The sequence below is a fragment of the Hipposideros armiger genome, unplaced genomic scaffold (genome assembly GCF_001890085.2).
Source record: "Hipposideros armiger isolate ML-2016 unplaced genomic scaffold, ASM189008v1 scaffold_28, whole genome shotgun sequence".
Lineage (NCBI taxonomy): Eukaryota > Metazoa > Chordata > Mammalia > Chiroptera > Hipposideridae > Hipposideros > Hipposideros armiger.
Window position 1 is genome coordinate 2,291,493 of NW_017731378.1, and position 20,074 is coordinate 2,311,566.

The 20,074-nt window shown below is 39.5% G+C and overlaps 1 protein-coding gene across 2 annotated transcripts in view; it reads right to left on the bottom strand.

Moving 5' to 3' along the window:
- Nucleotides 1-6,101: 6,101 nt before the first annotated feature.
- The window catches only part of ERLIN1 (ER lipid raft associated 1), a 31,117-nt gene continuing 17,144 nt past the window's right edge, over nucleotides 6,102-20,074 (bottom strand). For both annotated transcript variants that reach the window (XM_019636325.1, XM_019636326.1), the window contains exons 9-12: nucleotides 18,582-18,673; nucleotides 11,265-11,354; nucleotides 10,240-10,319; nucleotides 6,102-8,001 (exon numbers count right to left, since the gene is read on the bottom strand). In XM_019636325.1, coding sequence (XP_019491870.1) covers nucleotides 7,777-8,001; nucleotides 10,240-10,319; nucleotides 11,265-11,354; nucleotides 18,582-18,673 — 487 coding nt within the window. In that variant the 3' untranslated portion in view covers nucleotides 6,102-7,776. The remainder of the gene's footprint in view (nucleotides 8,002-10,239; nucleotides 10,320-11,264; nucleotides 11,355-18,581; nucleotides 18,674-20,074) is intronic.

Consider the following 20,074-nt stretch of genomic DNA (forward strand, 5'->3'; position numbering starts at 1 on the left):
TTTGGAAACATGTTGGGAAAGGGCAGTTTTAAAGCCACCTAAACATATCATTTCCTTGCTTAAAAATGTTGAAAGGGTTTTTTTTGTTTTGTTTTTTTTAATAGACTTTTTCTTTCATTATTAAAGACTGTGCTTTTAGAGTAGTTTTAGGTTCACATCAAAATTGAGTGGAAGACAGAGTTCCCATATATCCCCTGCTCCCACCATCAAAATCCTGCACCAAAGTGGTTATTTGTTGCAATCAGTGAACCAACACTTGACACATTATGAACCAAAGTCCACAGTTGACATTACTGTTCACTCTTTTTTGTGTGTGTGTTTTGTTTTTTGTTTTTTACTGTTCACTCTTGGTGGTGTACATTTTATGGGTTTTGACAAATGTATAATGACGTGTATCCACCATTATAGTATTATACCAAGTATTTTCACTGCTCTAAAAATCCCGTGCTCTGCCTATTCATCTCTCCCTCCCCATAACTCCAGGCAATCACTTATTTTTTTATTGTCTCTATAGTGTTTTCTCTTCCAGAATGTCATCGGTTGGAATCATACAGCAGATAGCCTTTTCAGATTGGCTTCTTTCACTTAGTAATATGCATTTAAGGTTTTTCCATGTCTCTTCATGGCTTGATAGCTCATTTCTTTTTAACGCTGAATAATATTCCATTGTCTGGAGTAACCCCAGTTTATTTATCCACTCATGTACTGAAGGACGATTTGGTTGCTTCCAGGTTTGGGAAACTATGAATAAACATCTATGTGCAGATTTTTGTATAAACGTTTTCAATTCATTTGAGCAAATACCAATGGGTGCAACTGCTGGATCATATGGTAAAAGGATGTTTAGTTTTTTAAGACAAAACTATCTTACAAAGTGGCTGTACCATTTTGTATGTCCATCAGCAGTGAATGCGAGTTCCTGTTGCTCCACATCCTCACCAGCATTTGTTGTTGTGTTCTGGATTTTGGCCATTCTAATAGGTGTGTGGTGGTAACTTGTTTTAATTTGCATTACCTTGATGACATATGATGTGGAGCATCTTTTCATAAGCTTATTTGCCATCTGTATATCTTCTTTGGTGAGGTGTCTGCTAAGGTCTTTGGTTCATTTTTCAATTGGGTTATTTTCTTATTGTTGAGTTTTAAGTCCTTTGTATATTTTGGGTAACTAGTCCTTTGTCGGATGTGTCTTTTGCAAATATTTTCTCCCAGTCAGTATTTGTCTTCTTCTTCTCTTGACATTGCCTTTTGCAGAGAAGTTTATTTTACTGAAGTGCAGCTTATCAATTATTTTTTTCATGGATTGTGCCTTTGTTATCTTACTAAAAAGTCATAGATATACCCAAAGTCATCTAGATTTTCTTCTCTGTTATCTTCTAGGAATTATATAATTTTTTGTTCTACATGTAGGTTTATGATCCATTTATCATAATGTTTGTGAAGGGTGTAAGGTCTGTGTCCCAATTCATTTGTTTTGCATGAGGATGTCCACTTGTCCCCCCACTATTGTGGGAAAGACTCCCTTTCTCTCCATTGTGTTGCCTTTGCTCTTGGTCAAAGATCAGTTGACTATATTTATGTGGGTTGCTGGAAGATTCTTGAACTGTCTTCACACTATCACCTGAGCCTTTATTATTTTTATAACACCTTTATTGAGATATAATTCACATACAAGCCCCTTTTAAAATTACACAGTTCAGTTTGTGTGGACACATTTTAATTCTTTTAGGTAGATACCTAGAAGTGGAATTGCTGGGTCATATGGTGACCATTTAACGTTTTGAAGAACTGTCAAAATATAATCCAAAGTAGCTGCACCATTTTACATTCCTACTATCAGTGTACAGTATGAGGATTCCAATTTTTCTACATCCTTGCCAACACTTGCTACCGTCTATCTTTTATAGCCTTCCCAGTGGGTATGAAGTGGTATCTCATTGTGGTTTTGATTGGCATTTCTCTAATGACTAATGATGCTGAATATCTTTCATGTTCTTATTGGCCATTTATATATCTTCTCTGAGGAAATGTCTATTGACATCCTTTGTCCATTTAAAAATTGGGTTGTCTTTTTATTGTTGTTATCCCAATCTTTACCTGGCTAGCATAACTTTCTTTCTTTATATTCCCCATTCTCTGTTTTCACACACACTATGATATAGTCTTATCAAAGCTTGACCTGTTTGGCCTACCTTCCCATAAGAATGTTGATTCTGAGAGCAGAAATGATGTCTTATTCACTATTTTGTTCACTGTTGGTCCAATACTTTATTATACAGTTTGTTTTCTGACACATTCCAGGCACTTAACAAACATTTGTTGAATTATATTTAATTTGATGTTCACATTGTTTCTCCTGTTATCAGGGGGGGTGCTGTCTCCATTGAAAAGGGTTTAGGGGTCACCTCCTCTCTGACCCCTTGCACTCCTGTCTCACACTGGTTGAAGGTTGTTCGTGGAGATATTAGTTGTGCATTTCTGAGTTATGTACAGAATGACTGCAACTTTCATAGTGTAGGAGGATCCCTGTGGTGAAACACATGTGAAATGCACGCATGGCACTGCTGAGACAAGGGAACCCAGCGAATTGCTTTTTAAAATACAATAACATCTGGTGATCCCTCTGCCTGGAGCTTACTCCACCACCACCATCACTCTTCAGCTGCCTGGCTACCTCCTGTTCATCCTTTACATTTTGGCTCAAATATGACATTGACTCCTAGAAATCACTAGGCTGGGCTGACCCTCATGTGTGCCCTGGCATCCAGGGTCCACTCTGCTATGTTACTTACCACACTATATTTGCCTTTATTTGCTTGCTGCCCCTGCCCGCCCCCCCCCCTCCTGCCTGGCACCCCCAAGGCTATAAACCTTTTTGTTGCCTCAACAACTAGCATATATTAGATGCCCAATATATACTTACTGGAAGAAAGGAAGGAAAGATAAAACAGTTTGGAAGAGTAAAAAATAGAATTAGATGGTGTTTTAGTCTGCTTGGGCTGTTGTAACAAAATAGCATAAACTGGGTGGCCTAAACAACTTATTTCTTATAGTTCTGGAGGCTGGGAAGTCCAAGATCACGGTGCTAGTAGATTTGGTGTCTGGTGAGAGCCCTTTGTGGTTTGCAGATGGCTGCCTTCTTGCAGTGTCCTCACATGGCTGAGAGAGACATCTTTCTTGTGTCTCTTCTTCTAAGGGCACTAATTTCATTGATGAGGGCTCCACCCTCACAGCCTAATTACCTCCCAAAGGCCCCACCTCCAAGTACCATCATATTGTGGGTAGGGCTTCAACATACGGATTTTAGGGAGACATAAACATCCAGCCTGTAGCAGATGGAAAATAGAAAAATGGATAGAAAAAGATAATAGGAAAAAAGATGGAAAGAAAAGTACAAATTCCAAAAAAACATGGTAAGGGAAACAAGTAAAATGTCATTCTGAGTTACAGTCTATGTAATAATGGATACTTGGAGTGAGCAATGAATCAGTGAATGAACGGTAATTTAAAGCTGACCTTTGAAAACATGGGTTTGATCTGCACAGGTCCACTTATACATAGATGTTCTTCAATTCCTTATGATTTTAATAACGTTTTCTTTTCTCTAGCTTACTTTATTGTAATACAGTATATAATACACAAAACATACACACTATGTGTTAATCAGCTGTTATCTGTAAGGCTTTTTTGCGAGTCTAAAGTTAGACACAGATTTTTGACTGGGCAGGGGGACGGTGCCCTTAACCCCTGCATTGCTTAAGGTCATCTGTAGTTCTACATGTTTCTTCAAAGACAAGAGAACAGGAGAAGGCCAAGAAGCTGAAAGCCAGCTTGTTGAGATTTTCCTGGAGGGCTGTGGTTGAGGTTTAAAATCCAGCTAGCTCGGCTCATAGCTGCTGAAGACATAACTCAGTGTGTTTTTTATGATGCACTTGTAAAGATCAGGCACTGTGCTCTCCACTATGGGAACTTAAGTCTATTCAGACACAGACATACATTGACTCCTATCGACTGGGTGAACTAACATACCCAACAATCAGTGCATGCAAATCACTATGCCAGGTGCATAAACTTACCTTGCTGAACCCACTGAAGAGCCCTGCATGGATGGGTAGACAGGTTCAGAGATGTTAGGTAACTGCTTATGTTTCTCATTAAGTCCTGACACAAACACGCTAGCCCAGGGGTCGGCAAACTGCGGCTCGCGAACCACATGTGACTCTTTGGGTACGTACATGTGGCTCTGAAGTAAAATTGAAAATGAAAATAAAACTATCATGGTTTCATTTGTAAAAATTTTAAAGGATATTATTCACATAATGGTGATTTCATTTGTTTTATAGGTCTCACAAAACTTCAAGAGAAAGGATTGGCTCTTCCATCTCAAAAGTTTGCCGACCGACCCCTGCTCTAGCCTAACTTCTGACCTTTTTTCCCCACTATTCACTTAACTTGCTTTCACATTCATCCTTTTGTTCTTTCAATCAACAAAACTGACTAACTCATATGGGCCAGGTACCATGTTAGGCACGAGCAATAGCTACTACCCCAGGAAAGACCCCGGTCACAGTCCCTGCCCCCAGAGAGCGGAACATTTCTGAGAAGACAGGAAGCAGGTAATGCGAGGTGTGTGAAGGGTTACAAAGGTGGAAACGTGGGGTGCTGACCTGGCCTAGCAGTTCAGGGTGACCTCTCTGAAGTGAAGAGTCATTAGGAGTTGGCAAAGCTGGAGCTATAGGGGAGGAAAAGTGAGCCAGGCAGATGGAACAATATATGCAAAGGCACATTCAAGGATCTGGGCTGCAGAGGTCAGTCGGGGGCCAAATTACAAACAGCTTTGTACGCACACATCGGGGACTTAATCCTAAAGCAATGAGAAGCCATAACTTCTAATTCACGAAATTCCTTCCTGACAAGAGGAAGAAACCACTTAATTCTAAGCTACTTCATTTTAATACCTACCAAAAGACTACAGGGATAGTTTGAATTAAATTTCCCGGTGTGCAGCAGCAGATGTGGGTTACTATGGGGTTGGATTCCACAGAACCCAAGTAATGGCTGCTTTCCTCCAAACTCCCAATCACCAAGCCCCGCTGCCCAGCATCACTGTGAATTGTCCCTAGGAGGGACTGCTGAGCACTTGGGAAGACAGGTCCAAGTCTGGCCCTCGGGCTAACACCTGCATTCGTGAAGTTAGTTATACCGTACCAGTTATGATTTCTACAATCTGTCTGTCCTGTGCCCCAGGATAACTGCGTCCTCCCTTCCTCCAGCTCTCAGGCCGTCTCCATGGGGCACACTGCTCCATCTCCCTCTTCTCTCCTCTGCAGCTGGCTGCATCCCACAAAGAATCAGAAGAACATCCCTTGTTAAATTCCGTGCATCAAGAAAGGGAAAACCCTGCTCACAAAACTTTTATACCACATACTAGGTTTACTGGGGTGACCACTTTGTAAGTTATATAAATGTCTAATCACTATGTTGTACACCTGAAACTAACAGTATACTATTGCATGCCAACTGTAATTGAAACAAATTATTTAAAAATTCTTATATCAGGGAGGCAGTGTTCTGGGAAGAGTATAAGAAAGCCTCTACAGTTAAGTAAATCTAGTAAATAAAGTGGCTGCCTAGTGAAATGGGCAAGACAGCCTGCAAGCCTGTTAAGACAACAGAGAAGAATGGAGACATATGGAAAACACAAATCACTGATAGTAAAATAATTTTATTTAGTTTTTTGGGTTTTTTTTTTACAAAAGGTAGCATTTTACATATAAATTTAGACTCAAGATTACAGTGTATGTTTGCCAAAAGAAACATCCCTGAAGGAGGGACAGGCTCAGAGCTCGAGTGAGCACAGGGAAGCACACCCCACGGGAGGGAGTTCAAGTGGAAGCACTTTCTTTAAAACTTCCTAATGGAGTTCCCTGTGCGTCAGCTCTGCCGCCAGAGCCTGCGGCTCATTAGACAGCCCACCCCCAGCACTCTGGGGCAGCAGCTTTTAGCTCATGGGAATAGGAAACGTCTCTAGGAATGAAAGCACAAAGGTCAATGATCCAGACTTCCCACAACAATCATTATTTATCTGCAGCAACAACATATGACAGGTGAAGAGTTTATTTTTATAGTTCAAAAATTCTTTTAAGGAGGGCTAGAGAACACAAAATTCAGTCATAAAGAGAATGTATACAATTAAATGAGCAAAAACAAAAAATGATTCTCTCCATATTACAAACGTCTCTATAGGATAAGGCCCAGGGAAAAGACCCGCTCAAATCTGGGACTCCTTTCCCATATAGTGTTTGGCACAACCCACAAGCTGTCATGAGCCTGACGGGACTGAAGGTCGGCTGGAAGGTTGCTGGAAGTGGTCCCAGGACTTTTCTGTCTGGCTTGAACATAGTCTACACAAAAGGTGTCGTAAGCTGCTCACATCAGGCCTAACTATGGGCACGCTATTTCAGGAAAGTTAATCTCAGGGAGAAAGAAGTCCAGACGAACTAGGTTGCCCACAGCCACAGGCTCTCTGTCATCCTCTTATGGAAGATTAAATCCACTGGCTGCCCCAGAAGTCAGTGGGATTCTATCTCCTAGGGAAGGTGAAAGAAAGCTGGAGAACTTTGATTTCTGCATCTCACAGCCAGGAGGGCAGGAGACAAAGATGACCAAGGATGCTTTCTAAGTTACTCTTTGTTCCACACCACTGGGCTCCTGATGAACAATATTGAGAAGGAGAACTGGTGTGCTAGTAACCATGGCAGCCTAGAAATTGGCCTTTAGGCAGAGGTACTGGGGCAAATAAATGTACCCCAAATCCAGTTTTCAAAATAAAAACTTCCTGCAGTTATGACACAATACTGTGCAGTGAACAGCTAGGAACTGTATGTATGCTGCTATTTCTGGTTGAAGCCCTGTCCCGCTCTTGGCTAGCCAGAGCTGAGAGGTGACACATAAGGAGTTGTCTGTAGCTAGAAACCAGGCACCTTCGTCACACATGGCCTAGGGCAGTGACACAGTCACCACTCAATTGAGTATGCAAGGCCCCCGAGCTTTGGTTCCAAGTAAAGGTTTCATCTCACCCCAAACGTCAAACCAAGCTCTATCTCTGAGCCTACTAATGCACAAAACTTGTGATTAGGAATCTCGAGGAGGAATCTCTGGTTGAGTGGCAAGCTACATGTCTCAGCAGGCCACCAACTTGACTGTAGGAAAACAAAAAAGTGCAAATCTATCAAGTAAATGGTTGCTCAAGTGGAAGATCATTTCCTGGGGAACTTCAGCGGACTAGCTGCTAATCAATCACATGGATGAGTGCTGAGACCGGACCCTAAAGACAGCCTGGGTCCCAGGTGTAATGAGTCTTCGTTACACTTACCACATCCTGGCCGGCTCCTCTCTGGCCTTCTCTCTCTTGAATGGCAGAGCACACATTTCCCCGGGGACCATTGTAAACATTATTCAATAGATCTCAGCTTAGAAAACACAGCTTATTATGTATTTAGTGTTTAACATTCCAGTGCAGGCAGTACCGTAGCATCAGACTTTCCCTCATTCATGAGTACCAGTTTAGAAAGGAACACACAGCATACTTGATAAAACTGTGGCTGAAAAGACCATTTGGGTGTCAGACAGCTGGCTCTATCCTGGAATCAGCTGAAAAGCCAGGACTACCACAGGAGAGGCAGAACAGACGAGCAGGGAGAGTCGTAAAACCATTGTTCCCATTTAACCCCTTGGGCCACATCTTGATATGGGAGAACATTTCCACATCTTGCATCAACCTATGCTCTCCTTCTTTTGGATGGGGCTCTCTCCAGAGGCTTCCAGAGCCTCCTTAGAGAGGAGAGGAGAGCTTTTGCTTCCAGTCCTAACATCTGAATATTTCAGAGCACACGAGGAGTCCACGAACATGCTAGGGATGCTGCTGCCAAAGTAGATCTTACTGTTAGAAGCAATGGCCTGGTATCTTTGGAGCTCCAGATACTCCGGGGTCAATTTGTGCTGTGTGGGGGCAAAGAAGAGCAAAAACATCAGGACACTGTGGCGTACAGTCATCTCTCTTTCCTCACACACATTTCCCTCCGGCTCTCCTGAGTATCATTACTCAACTCGGAATCATTGCCAATGACCCTCTCTCACTGTGAAGTGTGGCTATCCCCTTAACAGCTATATTCTGGACTTGAAGATCCTTCAGCAAGCTCCTGTCCTCATGTAGAAGTTGTTCATTTTTTTTAATTTAAAAGAAAAAAAAAAGGATTGGGGAGGGGGGGTTGGGGAACAATGAATGATAACTCCCCAAGTAGTGATAATTACATTTCTATAGTGACTTGGGGCTGATAAAGTGCTTTCATAAATACTTTCTCATTTCATCTAGCTGAATTCAACCTGGAATCAACCTGGAATTTCTGCTGGTTCTCTTGAGAGGTGAACAGGTCAACGGATGAGAGTGGCAGAGTGTCAAAGAAAGGGCCTGGGCTCATAACCTTATAATCAACGATCTGTGATTCTGCTTTTCTTGACCACATCCCAGGAATGGAAAAGATCTCAAGAAATCACCTGGCCTGGCCTCTTGCCTCTTCCCAGAAGCTGGATGTTTAAACTGTGATGGACAGATGTCTGTCAATCACCAGATCTCTTTCCCTGTCACAGCATTTTGTTCAAATCATGGTGCTAAGATATATCCAACCAAAATCTCTCTGGGTTTGATTAAAACTCATTCATTTCCAATGTTCCCTAAAATATACTCCTCCAAAAGCCCCTGAGAACCTTCCCTAGTGATCCACGCCTCATTGCAGGGCTCAGCCCGTCCTCCAGGCCAAAGCCCCCCTGTCCTTCATGGCCCTCTGGCAGCTTCCACTCCCTGGATCTAGACCCTCTCCAGCTGACTCATATCCTCTGCTGAAACACTGCCATCAAATCTGGTCAGTGCATGACCAAATTACTTCCAAAATCCTTATTAATATGGGTCAACATCTGAATAACATTTTTCAAAGTGGAATACAACTACTGCCCCTTTCGGCACAAGGCCAACCTCAATGACGAGGTCTTGATACTTGCGCCTGGTCAGTCTCCCCTGTGACAGGTTTATATCGCTAGTTTTGTAAACTCAAGTTTCTCATCTTGCCCTCATCTTGACCAAACTTCATTTTGTTTCTACAGAGCCGTGTCCTTCAATGTCAAGTTTATTTCTGAATTTATATTGAATTTTAAAGTACCAACAACTCTCATAATGTTAACCTATTATGTCTTATCATTTCTTCTGAATACATACTATGTTGTTCCTTTCTAAATTGAAAGTTTAAGCCTTTTCTATACCTTAAATCTTGACTTTAATCCTTCAAATGTATCACACACCACAGCAACCTCTTCCTCTGTTCCAATCTACTCTATAACCAATAACCTTATAACCCCTGATCATGTCCTTCCCTTCTCAGAACGCCATGGTTCTAGCTGCCTCTTAATTAAGTAATTCCCGCTAACTAGGCCTGTGCTCTCTAGACTTAATCTTACCCCAGTCTCTACACAAACACTGGTCACCTACAGACAAGCCAGCCTCCTTTCTTGAGGAATTACACATGCGATTCCTCATGACTAGAACATTTTTAAGTCTGGTAAACAAGCAGTACTCAATTGGAGGCATTAGGAAATGTGTGTGCATGGGGGGCGGGGGAGGGGTGTTGACTGTTAAAATAATTGGTAAGCACAACTGACATTTAGTAGGCAAGGGCTAGGGTTGCAAAATATCCCGTAACTACAAGATAGTCTTCAACAATGAAAAAGTACCTTGCTCCAAAATACCAAGAATGTCTCTGACGAGAAATACTACTTTCAACAAACTTAGCATGTACCGAAAAAAGTCACCTTATCTGAGAAGCAATTCTAAGTGAACTTTACTCTTCTCCCATCATTCTTGTCATTCTCCCTCAACCTCCCTGATTATTGAGCTCTTATACAGCAGTACATATGAATGGCTATATGGCATTTGTGGCATTCCTATATCTGCTTGCCTTTGTCCTAGCTCCCTGCTTTTGTAAGGAAATACACAAAATTCCCTACCCAATGAGTGCACAATATTGTCTTGCTAAGTGATTGGCTGATTCTAAAATAGATGGTGTGATGGTAACTACCCTTCCTTGACACTGGATAAAACTGCCTCTATCACATTGGAGGCCCCCACAACCCACAAGGGAAAACAAACCCCAAACTATTACTAGAAGAGTGACATGGAGAGCCAGGCACCTTGTTTGAGGTGGCATGTTTATGTGCAGCATAATACTCAGCATCTGCTTTTGCCTTCTCTCGGGCCAGGAACGCGGCATCTAGCAAACAAAAGAATCAGGGTGTTTAAAACAAAGGAAAGCTGCAATCCAGCTCCTCCGCGGGTACGAGTTCAGACTCTGCTTTAAGGGGGAGTACCTTTCACCACTGCTTGACATGCTGATCACTTACATTACTTTAAAGGCATATGACACCACTAGCAGTTTCAAATCTCAGTCCCCAGACAGCTCATTCTCAAAGGGGAACACTCTTGTCAATGTCGAATAACTCTAAGCTCATCTGAGCCCGCCTCATTTTCCATCTAAAGTTGCTCCTTCTTTCCTCCACACCCCACACCCCCATCACCCAAAGCCTCACTCTGAGGCTGTCGGCTTCAAATGAAATGACTAAGTCCAGACATGGAAGCTCTGCTCTATTTACTGCGTTGTCTCCACCCCCTCCGAATTTGATCCAGTCAGTTAATGCAGAATGATAGGAAGCAGCTGTATATAAGCAAAAAAGGCCGAATGTTTGGTCTTCAAGGCTGTGAGCTAAGACCAGCAGTCAGTATCTCACTATGTGAAATCAAGAGTCATTTGAGAGCCTCTGTGAAAACCGGGCCTTCTTCCCAGCAATTTTTGTTTTGCTTTCTTTTTTGGTTGACAGGTAGAAGATAAACTAGTTGTGGTGGGGTTTCTCATCTTATACATTCTTTACAATTGATTATGGGTAATTATCATACTGTTTGAGAACAAAATAGGAGCTAATAAGCCCCAATTTAAGGACAGAAAATGAAAAAGGTTGAGTTACCCATAGTCACAAACCAAGCCAAGAGCTAGATATGTAATGGCAATTTAAAACCATTTGTCTAGAATGTGAGGCCAGCCCCCTCCTCCGGCTGAGGTCACCCCGCCTACGGCCTTCCCACCCACCACACACAAGAGCGCGATTCCTGAGGCAGCGAGGCTGAGCAGAACAGTCAAGAGCCTCTTTACGCCCTGGTGTACCTTCAATTTCAGAAATGCGCTTTTCAGTTTCTTTCTCCATCACCTTCTGCTGAAACTGAATTTTTGACACTTGTGCAATCTTCTCTGCTTCTATAATTATACAAAAAAGAAGACACATTCAAAAACAATCCCTAGTTCCGCAGGTACTTATATCAGCAGCACAAAGTCTAACATTTAATTACATAAGGTGCTTTGCGCTAATTGTTCTATAAAGTTTTATCTCTCCAGACTGTAAAGAACTCAATGGAAAAGAAAGGAAATTTCTTTCCTACTTCACTGTTCTGTTTTGACAGTGATGATTTTGTGGGAAGGGGGAGTATAAAAGGTACCACTTCCAGTCCTTCATGGGATTAAAGAGCAATGGTCCACGAGCCAGTGGGAAAACAAGGTAGTTCATGAAAGTGCTCAGAACAAAAACAGAGCAACATAAATACATGGCAAGATAGGACAACTATATAATGTGGCAGGACAAAGAAAGACTCAGGAAGGTAAGTTAAACGAAGGAAGGCCTTCTGGAAGAAATCTTAAATAATGGACGTGACATAGGAGGACACGGCAGAAGGCGTAAACAAAGACAAGTAGGTACGAATGAGCAAGTCACAAGGAAGAGGCGATATAGCCAGCCGTCAAGAGGAGACAACAAAAAATAAGAATAGGAAGAGGCTAGAAGACCCCATCTTGAGAAACAGTCTAAGGAATTTAGCTTTAATATACTCAGGATCGACTGTGAAGCTATCAGCAGGGAAATGACACAATGAAAGCATCAGAGGAGGAGTATTCTGACTGCCGTCGGAGACAGAAGAGAAAGCAGGAGAAGGCACCTGAGGATGTGAAAACAAGTGCTGGGAATGAACCAGTGGGCTTCTGCAGGCAATTACAGGCAGGGAAAACAAGCAACAGCCCTAGTAAACCTCTGGCCCACCCACAGGAGCCAGGACCAGGGAAGAAAGGCTCTAATTACACTTTCATCTCAATCACTGCAACTCTTGAAGAACATTCTCAATTCCAAAGAAAGTGAGTATTTTAAAGCATCTTTGGCCCCAGGGGGAAGTGCATAATGGAAAGAAAACTTTCAAATGGTTTCTTCTTTCCTGAAGACAGTATCCTTTATCAACTACCCCAGGGCATGCTTCTCTATTTCCCCATCAGTGTAAAATCAATCGCGATCATCCTAAAAAAGGACCACTATGTTCAACTGGGCTAAAAATTTAGCTATAAGCAGAAACTTAAGGTAAAACCTGAATAAAAGGTAAGGAATCTGGAGTCTGCAGCTAGAACTCAGAGAATGGTGTCTCAACACAGGGGGACTGTTGCCATAAGCTCATTTAACACTGCTCTCCAACGTGTGGAGCTAAACCCATAAAGAGCAAACATCTAGCTCTAGGAAAATGGTGGAATAGGCCAATGAGAAAACCCTTCAGCTAACAACACTTTAAAGTGCTAGATAAAATATAACAAATTTGTTTTTTAACGCATGGCTGAGCTCATAAGAAAGCATGGGAGATCCTCAAGAGACATAAGCAAAGGAAGAGCTGAGCGCCTATGCTGGGCAGCCACGGTGGTGGTTATTAGAAAAGCAAGGGAGAGGACTTGGGTTACTGCCCAGGCAGGGCCAGGAGATGAGGCCCCGAGATGTGAGAACTGACAGTCCTGCATATAACCGAGACCGCTAACAGGCTGCAACTCCAGTGAGGTTAAAAAAAACCTCTACCCACCAGCCCAGTGAGAACCTTTCCTCTACCTAGACACATCATAGTGAAGCTGAAAAAAAACCCAAAGACAGAGAGGAAAATCTTAAAAGTGAAAAGAGAAGAGGTCAAACAAAAATAAAATGATATTGCCAAAGTAACAAAGAATAATAAGTTTAGTTGAGCTTAGAACTATAGTCTAAATTACTATTCAAGAATAAAATAAAAGCATTTCAGGCCAAGGAAAACTAAGTTTTCCATTCCTTAGCCTTCACTGGGAAAAAAAAAAAAAGAACGAATTGCCAGAAGCAATGGAGAAAAAAAAATTACATAACACATGTAAATCAAAATATGTTTACTGTAAGAATTGATGATGATAATAGGGGAATAAAAACAACACAAAACTCAAATACCAGGCAACAGTATGAAAAATTGGAGGACAGCGATAAGAATGAAAGCATTCTCAGGTATTGTTCAAGAAGAGGATGGAAAGAATGATTAACGTTAGACTTTGTCAAGTCTTAACATTTTACAGGTAATGATTATTTATACATTCTCGAAACTGAATATAAAACTTCCAATCAAGTAAAAGGAAGAAAAAAATAAAGAAAATTCAATCAATACCAATCAAAAAAGAGAAAAAAAAAAAGCAAAGAAAAAAATGCATGGTAAATAGCATAAAATTAAGTGATATAAACAAATCCAAACATAGCAGTAACCACAATAAATATAAAAAGACTAAACTCACCAGTTAAAAGACAGATTCTCACATTGGATAAGATAACAAAATCCAGCTATATGCTGTTTACAAGAGACACACCTAAAACATAATGACATAGAAAAGTTGAAAGTAAAAGGATGTGAAAAGATACATCAAGAAAATAACTAACCAAGAGAAATCGGGCATAGCTATATATTATCATCAGACAAAATAGACCTTAGGCAAAAAAGCATGTTTGGGATAAAGAGGGTTATTACATAACAGGCACAATTTTCCAGGAAGATGTAACAATTCTGAACTGGAATGCTCTTAATGATATTGCCCCAAAATACATAAAGAAAAAAATTATCAGTCAACAAATCTACGATCACAGTGGGAGATTTTAACACACCTCTCTCAGTAATTGATAGCTCAAGAAGGCAAACATTAGAATACATTAAGATGTGAATAACACCATTCATAAGTCTGACCTAATGATATATAGAGAAACCTGCATCCAACAAATAGTGAAAATAATAGTGAATATATAAAAGATATATTCAATCTTTTCAAGCACACATAGAGCATTTCCCAAAAAAGGACCATGTACTGATAAGCCACAAAGCAAATTTCAACAAATACTTAAGAATCCATATAACAGATAATATTTTCTGACTATAATGCAATAGCATTGGAAATCAACAAAAAGGCAGCGCCTTGAAAACCCATTCAATCAGAAATTTTAAAATATGCTCTTAGTAATTCATGAGTCAAAGAAGAAATCATAATGGAAATACTTCTTAAAAATTAAAACGGAACACCGGTAATAAACTACATTTCAAAACTTGAGATATGCCTAAAGCAGAACTTAGAAGGAAATTTATAATCTTACGTATTTCCATTAGAAAAGATTGAAAACTAAAGAATTAAGTAACTCAAGAAGTTAGAAACCAATAAGTAACATCAAAAATAGAAGGAAAGAAATAATAAAAATAAATGTAAATACGCTAATTGAAAAGAAAGTGACAATAGAACCAAACAATTTAAAATCCAGTTCTGTGAAAAAATGAATAAAATAAGACAGACATCTGGCAAAATTGATCCGACAAAAGAGAAGGCACACTTAAGCAATATTAGGAATAAAAGGGGCGCATACAGATTTGGTAGAGGGTTTTAAACAGCAAAAGAATTCTATAAATTTATGCCCCCAAATTTGAAATGTGTCATGAAATGGACAATTTTCTAGAAAAATAAAGCTACCAGAACTGACCTAGAAACAAATACCTGAATAGACCTATACCCAATCTAGAAATTGAATCAGTAGGTTAAATATTACCACAAAAAACAAACAAGCATACAAAAAAGCACAAACCCCACTAGACCAAGAAGGTTTTTACAAGTGAGTTCCACCAAACCTACAAAGAAGAGATAATAGATATTTTATACAAAATGTTCCAGAACACATAAAAAGAAGAAATGTTCTCCAACTCATTTTGAGGCTAGAGTAACCATGATACAAACAAAACAAAACACAACAAAACAAAACACCTGACAGGGAGCGTACAAAGAAAAAAAATTATAAACCAATCTCATTTATGATAATAAAAGTAAAACTTTTAAAGAAATCACTAGCAAACTATATAGAAAAATGAGAAATATAATGGGGTGAATCTCCTATATTATGACCAAGTGGGTTTACCCCAGGAAGACAAATAATTCAGTAACAGAAAATCTGTTAACGTAATTCACCACATTAACATCTTTAAAAAGAAAATTATATAGTCATCCCAACAGATATAGAAAAAAAAAAACCTAAAAGTTTTAACAACCATTCATGATAAAAACTCTTGACAAGCAAGAAGGAAACTTCATTAACCCAATAAAAGTTAAGAAACGTCAACATCATTGGGACTATTTAAAGTTAGGAAGACAACAAGAATGCCTGTAACCATCTTTCTTTTCAACAAGGCAAAGCCTAAAGCAATAAGATACAACTAAAAGATGTGGGACTACCAATAAAAAACCAAAACTGTCCTTATCTGAAGACAATATGATTGCTCACATGGGAAATCCAAGAGACTATTTAGAAATAGCAGCATTTTGAGCAAGACTGTTAAAAGACAAAAAAACAACAGTATACCAATACAAAAGCAAAAATCAGTTAGAAAAAGTACCTTCAAAAAATAGCCTTTTTATAATAGCAAAACACTTGAGGAATATATAGGAATAAATTTCCAACAAAGATGTGCAAGAACTTTAAGAAGAAAATCATGACACTTTTTTCAAAGGCAAGTCTCATAAATGGAGAAATATAACAGATTTATGAGACTCAATATTATAAATATTGTAATTCTCTCCAAAGTGAAGTATACAGGTATGCAGTTCCAGTCAAAACCCTAATACAGTATTTTACAGAACTTGAGGAGTTGGTTCTAAAATTTATACAGAGGAATAAAGAACCTAGGATAGTCCAAGACAATTTTAGGAATAGTTAAGGAGAAATTTGCTCTCCCAGATAGCAAGACTTAACATAAAAGCTATAATAATTAAAACAATATTGAAGAAGGCTAGACTAAGAAATTGAAACAAAATAGAGACCCTAGCTACAGAACAAATCATATGTACGATCTTGCTACATACAGATGTGACAGTAGAAAAAAGTAGAGGAAATAATGAACTATTCAATCAACAGCCTACAGAAATTTCCATTTGGAAAAAATAGAACTGAACTCCTATGTCACACTAAACACTAAAATAAATTCCCAATGGATTCAATACTTAAATATGAAAAGCAAAACTTTAAAACTTTTAGAATAAAATGTTTACTTTGAGGCTAAGAAAAATTTTTTTTTTTTTTTTTTTAGCTGAGCCATCCTGCTACCTGTTGGCAGCTCAGTGGCTGCTCAGCTCGGGCCAGGACTCGAACTGCTGTTGCTCAGAGCTCAAACTCTTGAGCAAGCTCTTAACCAACTGAGCCATTCGGCTGGCCCCAAGAAAAAATTCTTAAACAAGACAGGAAAAGCACAAACTAGAAAGAGGAAGATTGATAAATTTGATTACATGAAATCAAATTTCATGTAAAAAATAAATTAAACATATATATATGTCAAAAACATCATAAAGTTCAAAGACAAGCCACAAGTTGAGAGAAGATATTTGCAATGCATAAATCTGGGAAAGGATTAATATCCAAAAGATATAAAGAACTTCTACAAGTTAACTCAAAAAAAGTAATCGAATAATGGATTAATGATATTAAAAGACAATTCACATACTACCAAAAAAAAAAAAAAAGAAAAGGGAAACATGAATGACCAATAAACAATACTCAACACTACTAGTTATCAGAGAAATTTAACTGAAATTATGTGCTACCATGTCTACCACGAACTGGCATAAATTTTAAAACATGTTATAATTCTAAGGGCTGAGGAGGGTGTGGAGAAAAGGGAATTCAATATGGCAGCACAGAGACTGGAACTCACACACTGCTGAAGAGAAGGGAGAATGGAAGAATCACTTTTGGAGAGCAATATGGCAGTATGTTATAAATTTAAAGATGTATATGCCCTATGACCCAGCAATTCTACTTCAAGATATGTGTTCTACAGGAATCTGTGGGAAAAGACACTTTTTTTTTGGTATTTAAATCTTTTAGGAACCAAAATTTTATAAATTATAATAAAAATGAATTACTAGAAAAATATTAAAAACAAAAGCACAAGTTCCAGTTTTTTATTATAAGATTCAACAGACATAAAATTACTGTGTTAAAAGGCTGTACAGACTTCTTAACACCCATCCTCATATTCTGTACTCATCTCATTGTAGATCAGAAACAAAAGGCTGGTGATAAGCACTGACCCATACCACAGGTGGAATAGCACGACTCGAGGAAAACCCTCACATGTGCACACAAGACCTGGATAAGGGCATTACTGCAGCACTCTTTATAATAAGGAAAAACTGGAAACTACCTAACTCTTCATCATTTATAATCAATCGGAATAAACTGAGGTTCACTCATAGAATGAAATACACAGTCGTTAAAAATGAACATGTATCATATAAATAAAACTCAAACAACGTTGGTTTAAAAAGGCAAGCTATGAAATGAAAGGTAGAGTTCGATATCATTTTTGCAGTTTAAAACAATTCTGTGAATTTATTGTTACATACTAATAGTATAAAAATATGGGCAGAAAAGATATAAATCGACTTCAGAATAGAAGCTACTGAGAAGACAGGTCAAGAAATAAGACCAGGGAAAGGACAAAGGAGGCTTCAGGCAGATATGTTTTTCTTAAAAGAAAATATGGAAAAATGTTAAGCCTTCTTTTTACCGTTTTCCGTACAGTCCTACAATATTTGAAATATTTAATGGAAGACTTCCTAAGCTTTCAGCATGCCAAGGAATGAACAGCTGGGAGCTAAGATGGCAGTCTAATCAGTACCCTGGGGTGTTAGGGAAGCCACTGTGACTCAAAACCAGCTGTAAGCAATCCTGCCGGGCTGTCAGAGACGGTGGGATCTCTCCACCCAGATGAAACGAGGTGCATGTCAACAGCATGGGTGCATACTATAACCCTGAGCTTTGGCCCCGAACTCCCCTATGCTGCATGAACAAAAATCTTACTCCACAGAGGCTAGAGCTGCCCCCAAACCCCATCCACTTTCCCCATCCTTGAAAAAGACAATAGTGGCAGCCAACGACATGATGGAAAGCCAAACACTTCATTAAGTATTGGCCTCATCTGCTTTTAAAGGCCTTAGGACATCCGACTGTACTAAAAAGTTTCCAGAATTCTCCACTGTATGGTGCAATCTTATTTGAGTCCCATCAGTATCTCACATGAAGCTGACAAAGAACAGGACCAACTCGTAGCACACGTACTTAGAGACATCCATTTCAGAAAGAAATCCAAATACCTATAATAGCCTTTTTCCGCTCTGTCTCAGCTTCTTTCTCCACCACCTTTTGTTTCTGGGTAGCTATAAGAAGTTTCGTCTTCTCAGCCTCCCTGTGGAGCAAAATATTATAAAAATTAGAAATGATGTGCAGTCACAGGCAGTAATTCTGACTCTATCATGGGTCACAGAACCATGTGCACCAAAAACTTTCTGACCCATTAAGACAGGCAAGAGCGGTGTTACCCTATTTTACATACAATGAATCAGAGATTGAAAGGTTAAATTATTTGCCCACAGTCACTCAGAGGTAGGAATGAAATTCAGTACATTTGAATTTTAAACTGACTCTTCCCTCTGACTGTATCATGGAGAGGCCTGTGCTAGGAAGTATCTGGAGTACAGAAGCGCTTCCTTTGCTGTGAGGTCTTGGCTAGCTCATACAGCACCTCCGGGCCCATTAGCAAAAGGCACCCACCCTTGGGCAGATCAAGTCCCTGAGGTGCATGGTTTGGCAAGCAGAACGGAGCTGGATTTCAGCCCCTCCTTAGGCAGACACCCTGTGCAGTGGCCCTATTTGCTGTACAAAAGATATAACTAGGTGGCAGTTTATTAGGTGGTGAACTAGGGCCCCATGTAAGGAAAATTTTTCTAAGAATCTGAGCTTTCTAATGATGGAAATGGCTGGCCTAGCACTAAGCATGTACAAGTGACGAGTGGGTGACCGCATGGCAGGAATGGTACAAAAAAACCACTATTAGGTAGGAGGTTGGACCGCATGACCCCATAGCGGCTTTAATCCTGGAATTCTAACAGTCTATAACATTAGGAAAGATCCAGAATTATCTGGGCAGTAACTCCAATACCTTCCCCAAACATTTACCCCAAAGCTCTCCCCTTTCCTCCTGCCAACACTGATAAACAAAAATGACACTGTGGATACTATGAGGTATTTGAGGGCAGAGAACACATTGAATTCATCTTTCCATCACTAGAAGCCATCATATTTAAGGCCTAAGACCAAACTGAGACTTCAACAAATATTTTTTTTCTATAAATGGATCAGACCCATGATTTATCCAGTCTGGCACTCTGTGCTTTATCGTTTTAAAGAAAGAGTTCCTTTTCTACAATAAAAAATGGGAAAATAAAACTCTACAGACTTGGGAACAATAAGGACTCAGAAGTATATCATTCCATAAAGCAGTACTGTTATTGTTACATCTTGGACCCCTGTATTTATACATCTGTTGTATTCTTGGCTGTCGCAAAGTTACTGTTCAAGCATTTCATATTTTTCCTCTTAACAAATCAGCATAATTTCCTAATGACTTTTGTTCTTCTTTTCAGTACCTGTCATGAGAGTAATACTGCCATTTCAACTGTAATAGGTATTCCCCTAAAAGGGATCTTCTAAAAAAGAAACTAACTTCATGCCAAGCAAGTAACTTCTCATACTCAGTCAGTCCTGGACACATAAAAGAGAATACTACCAGGAATCAATTCAGGCAAAT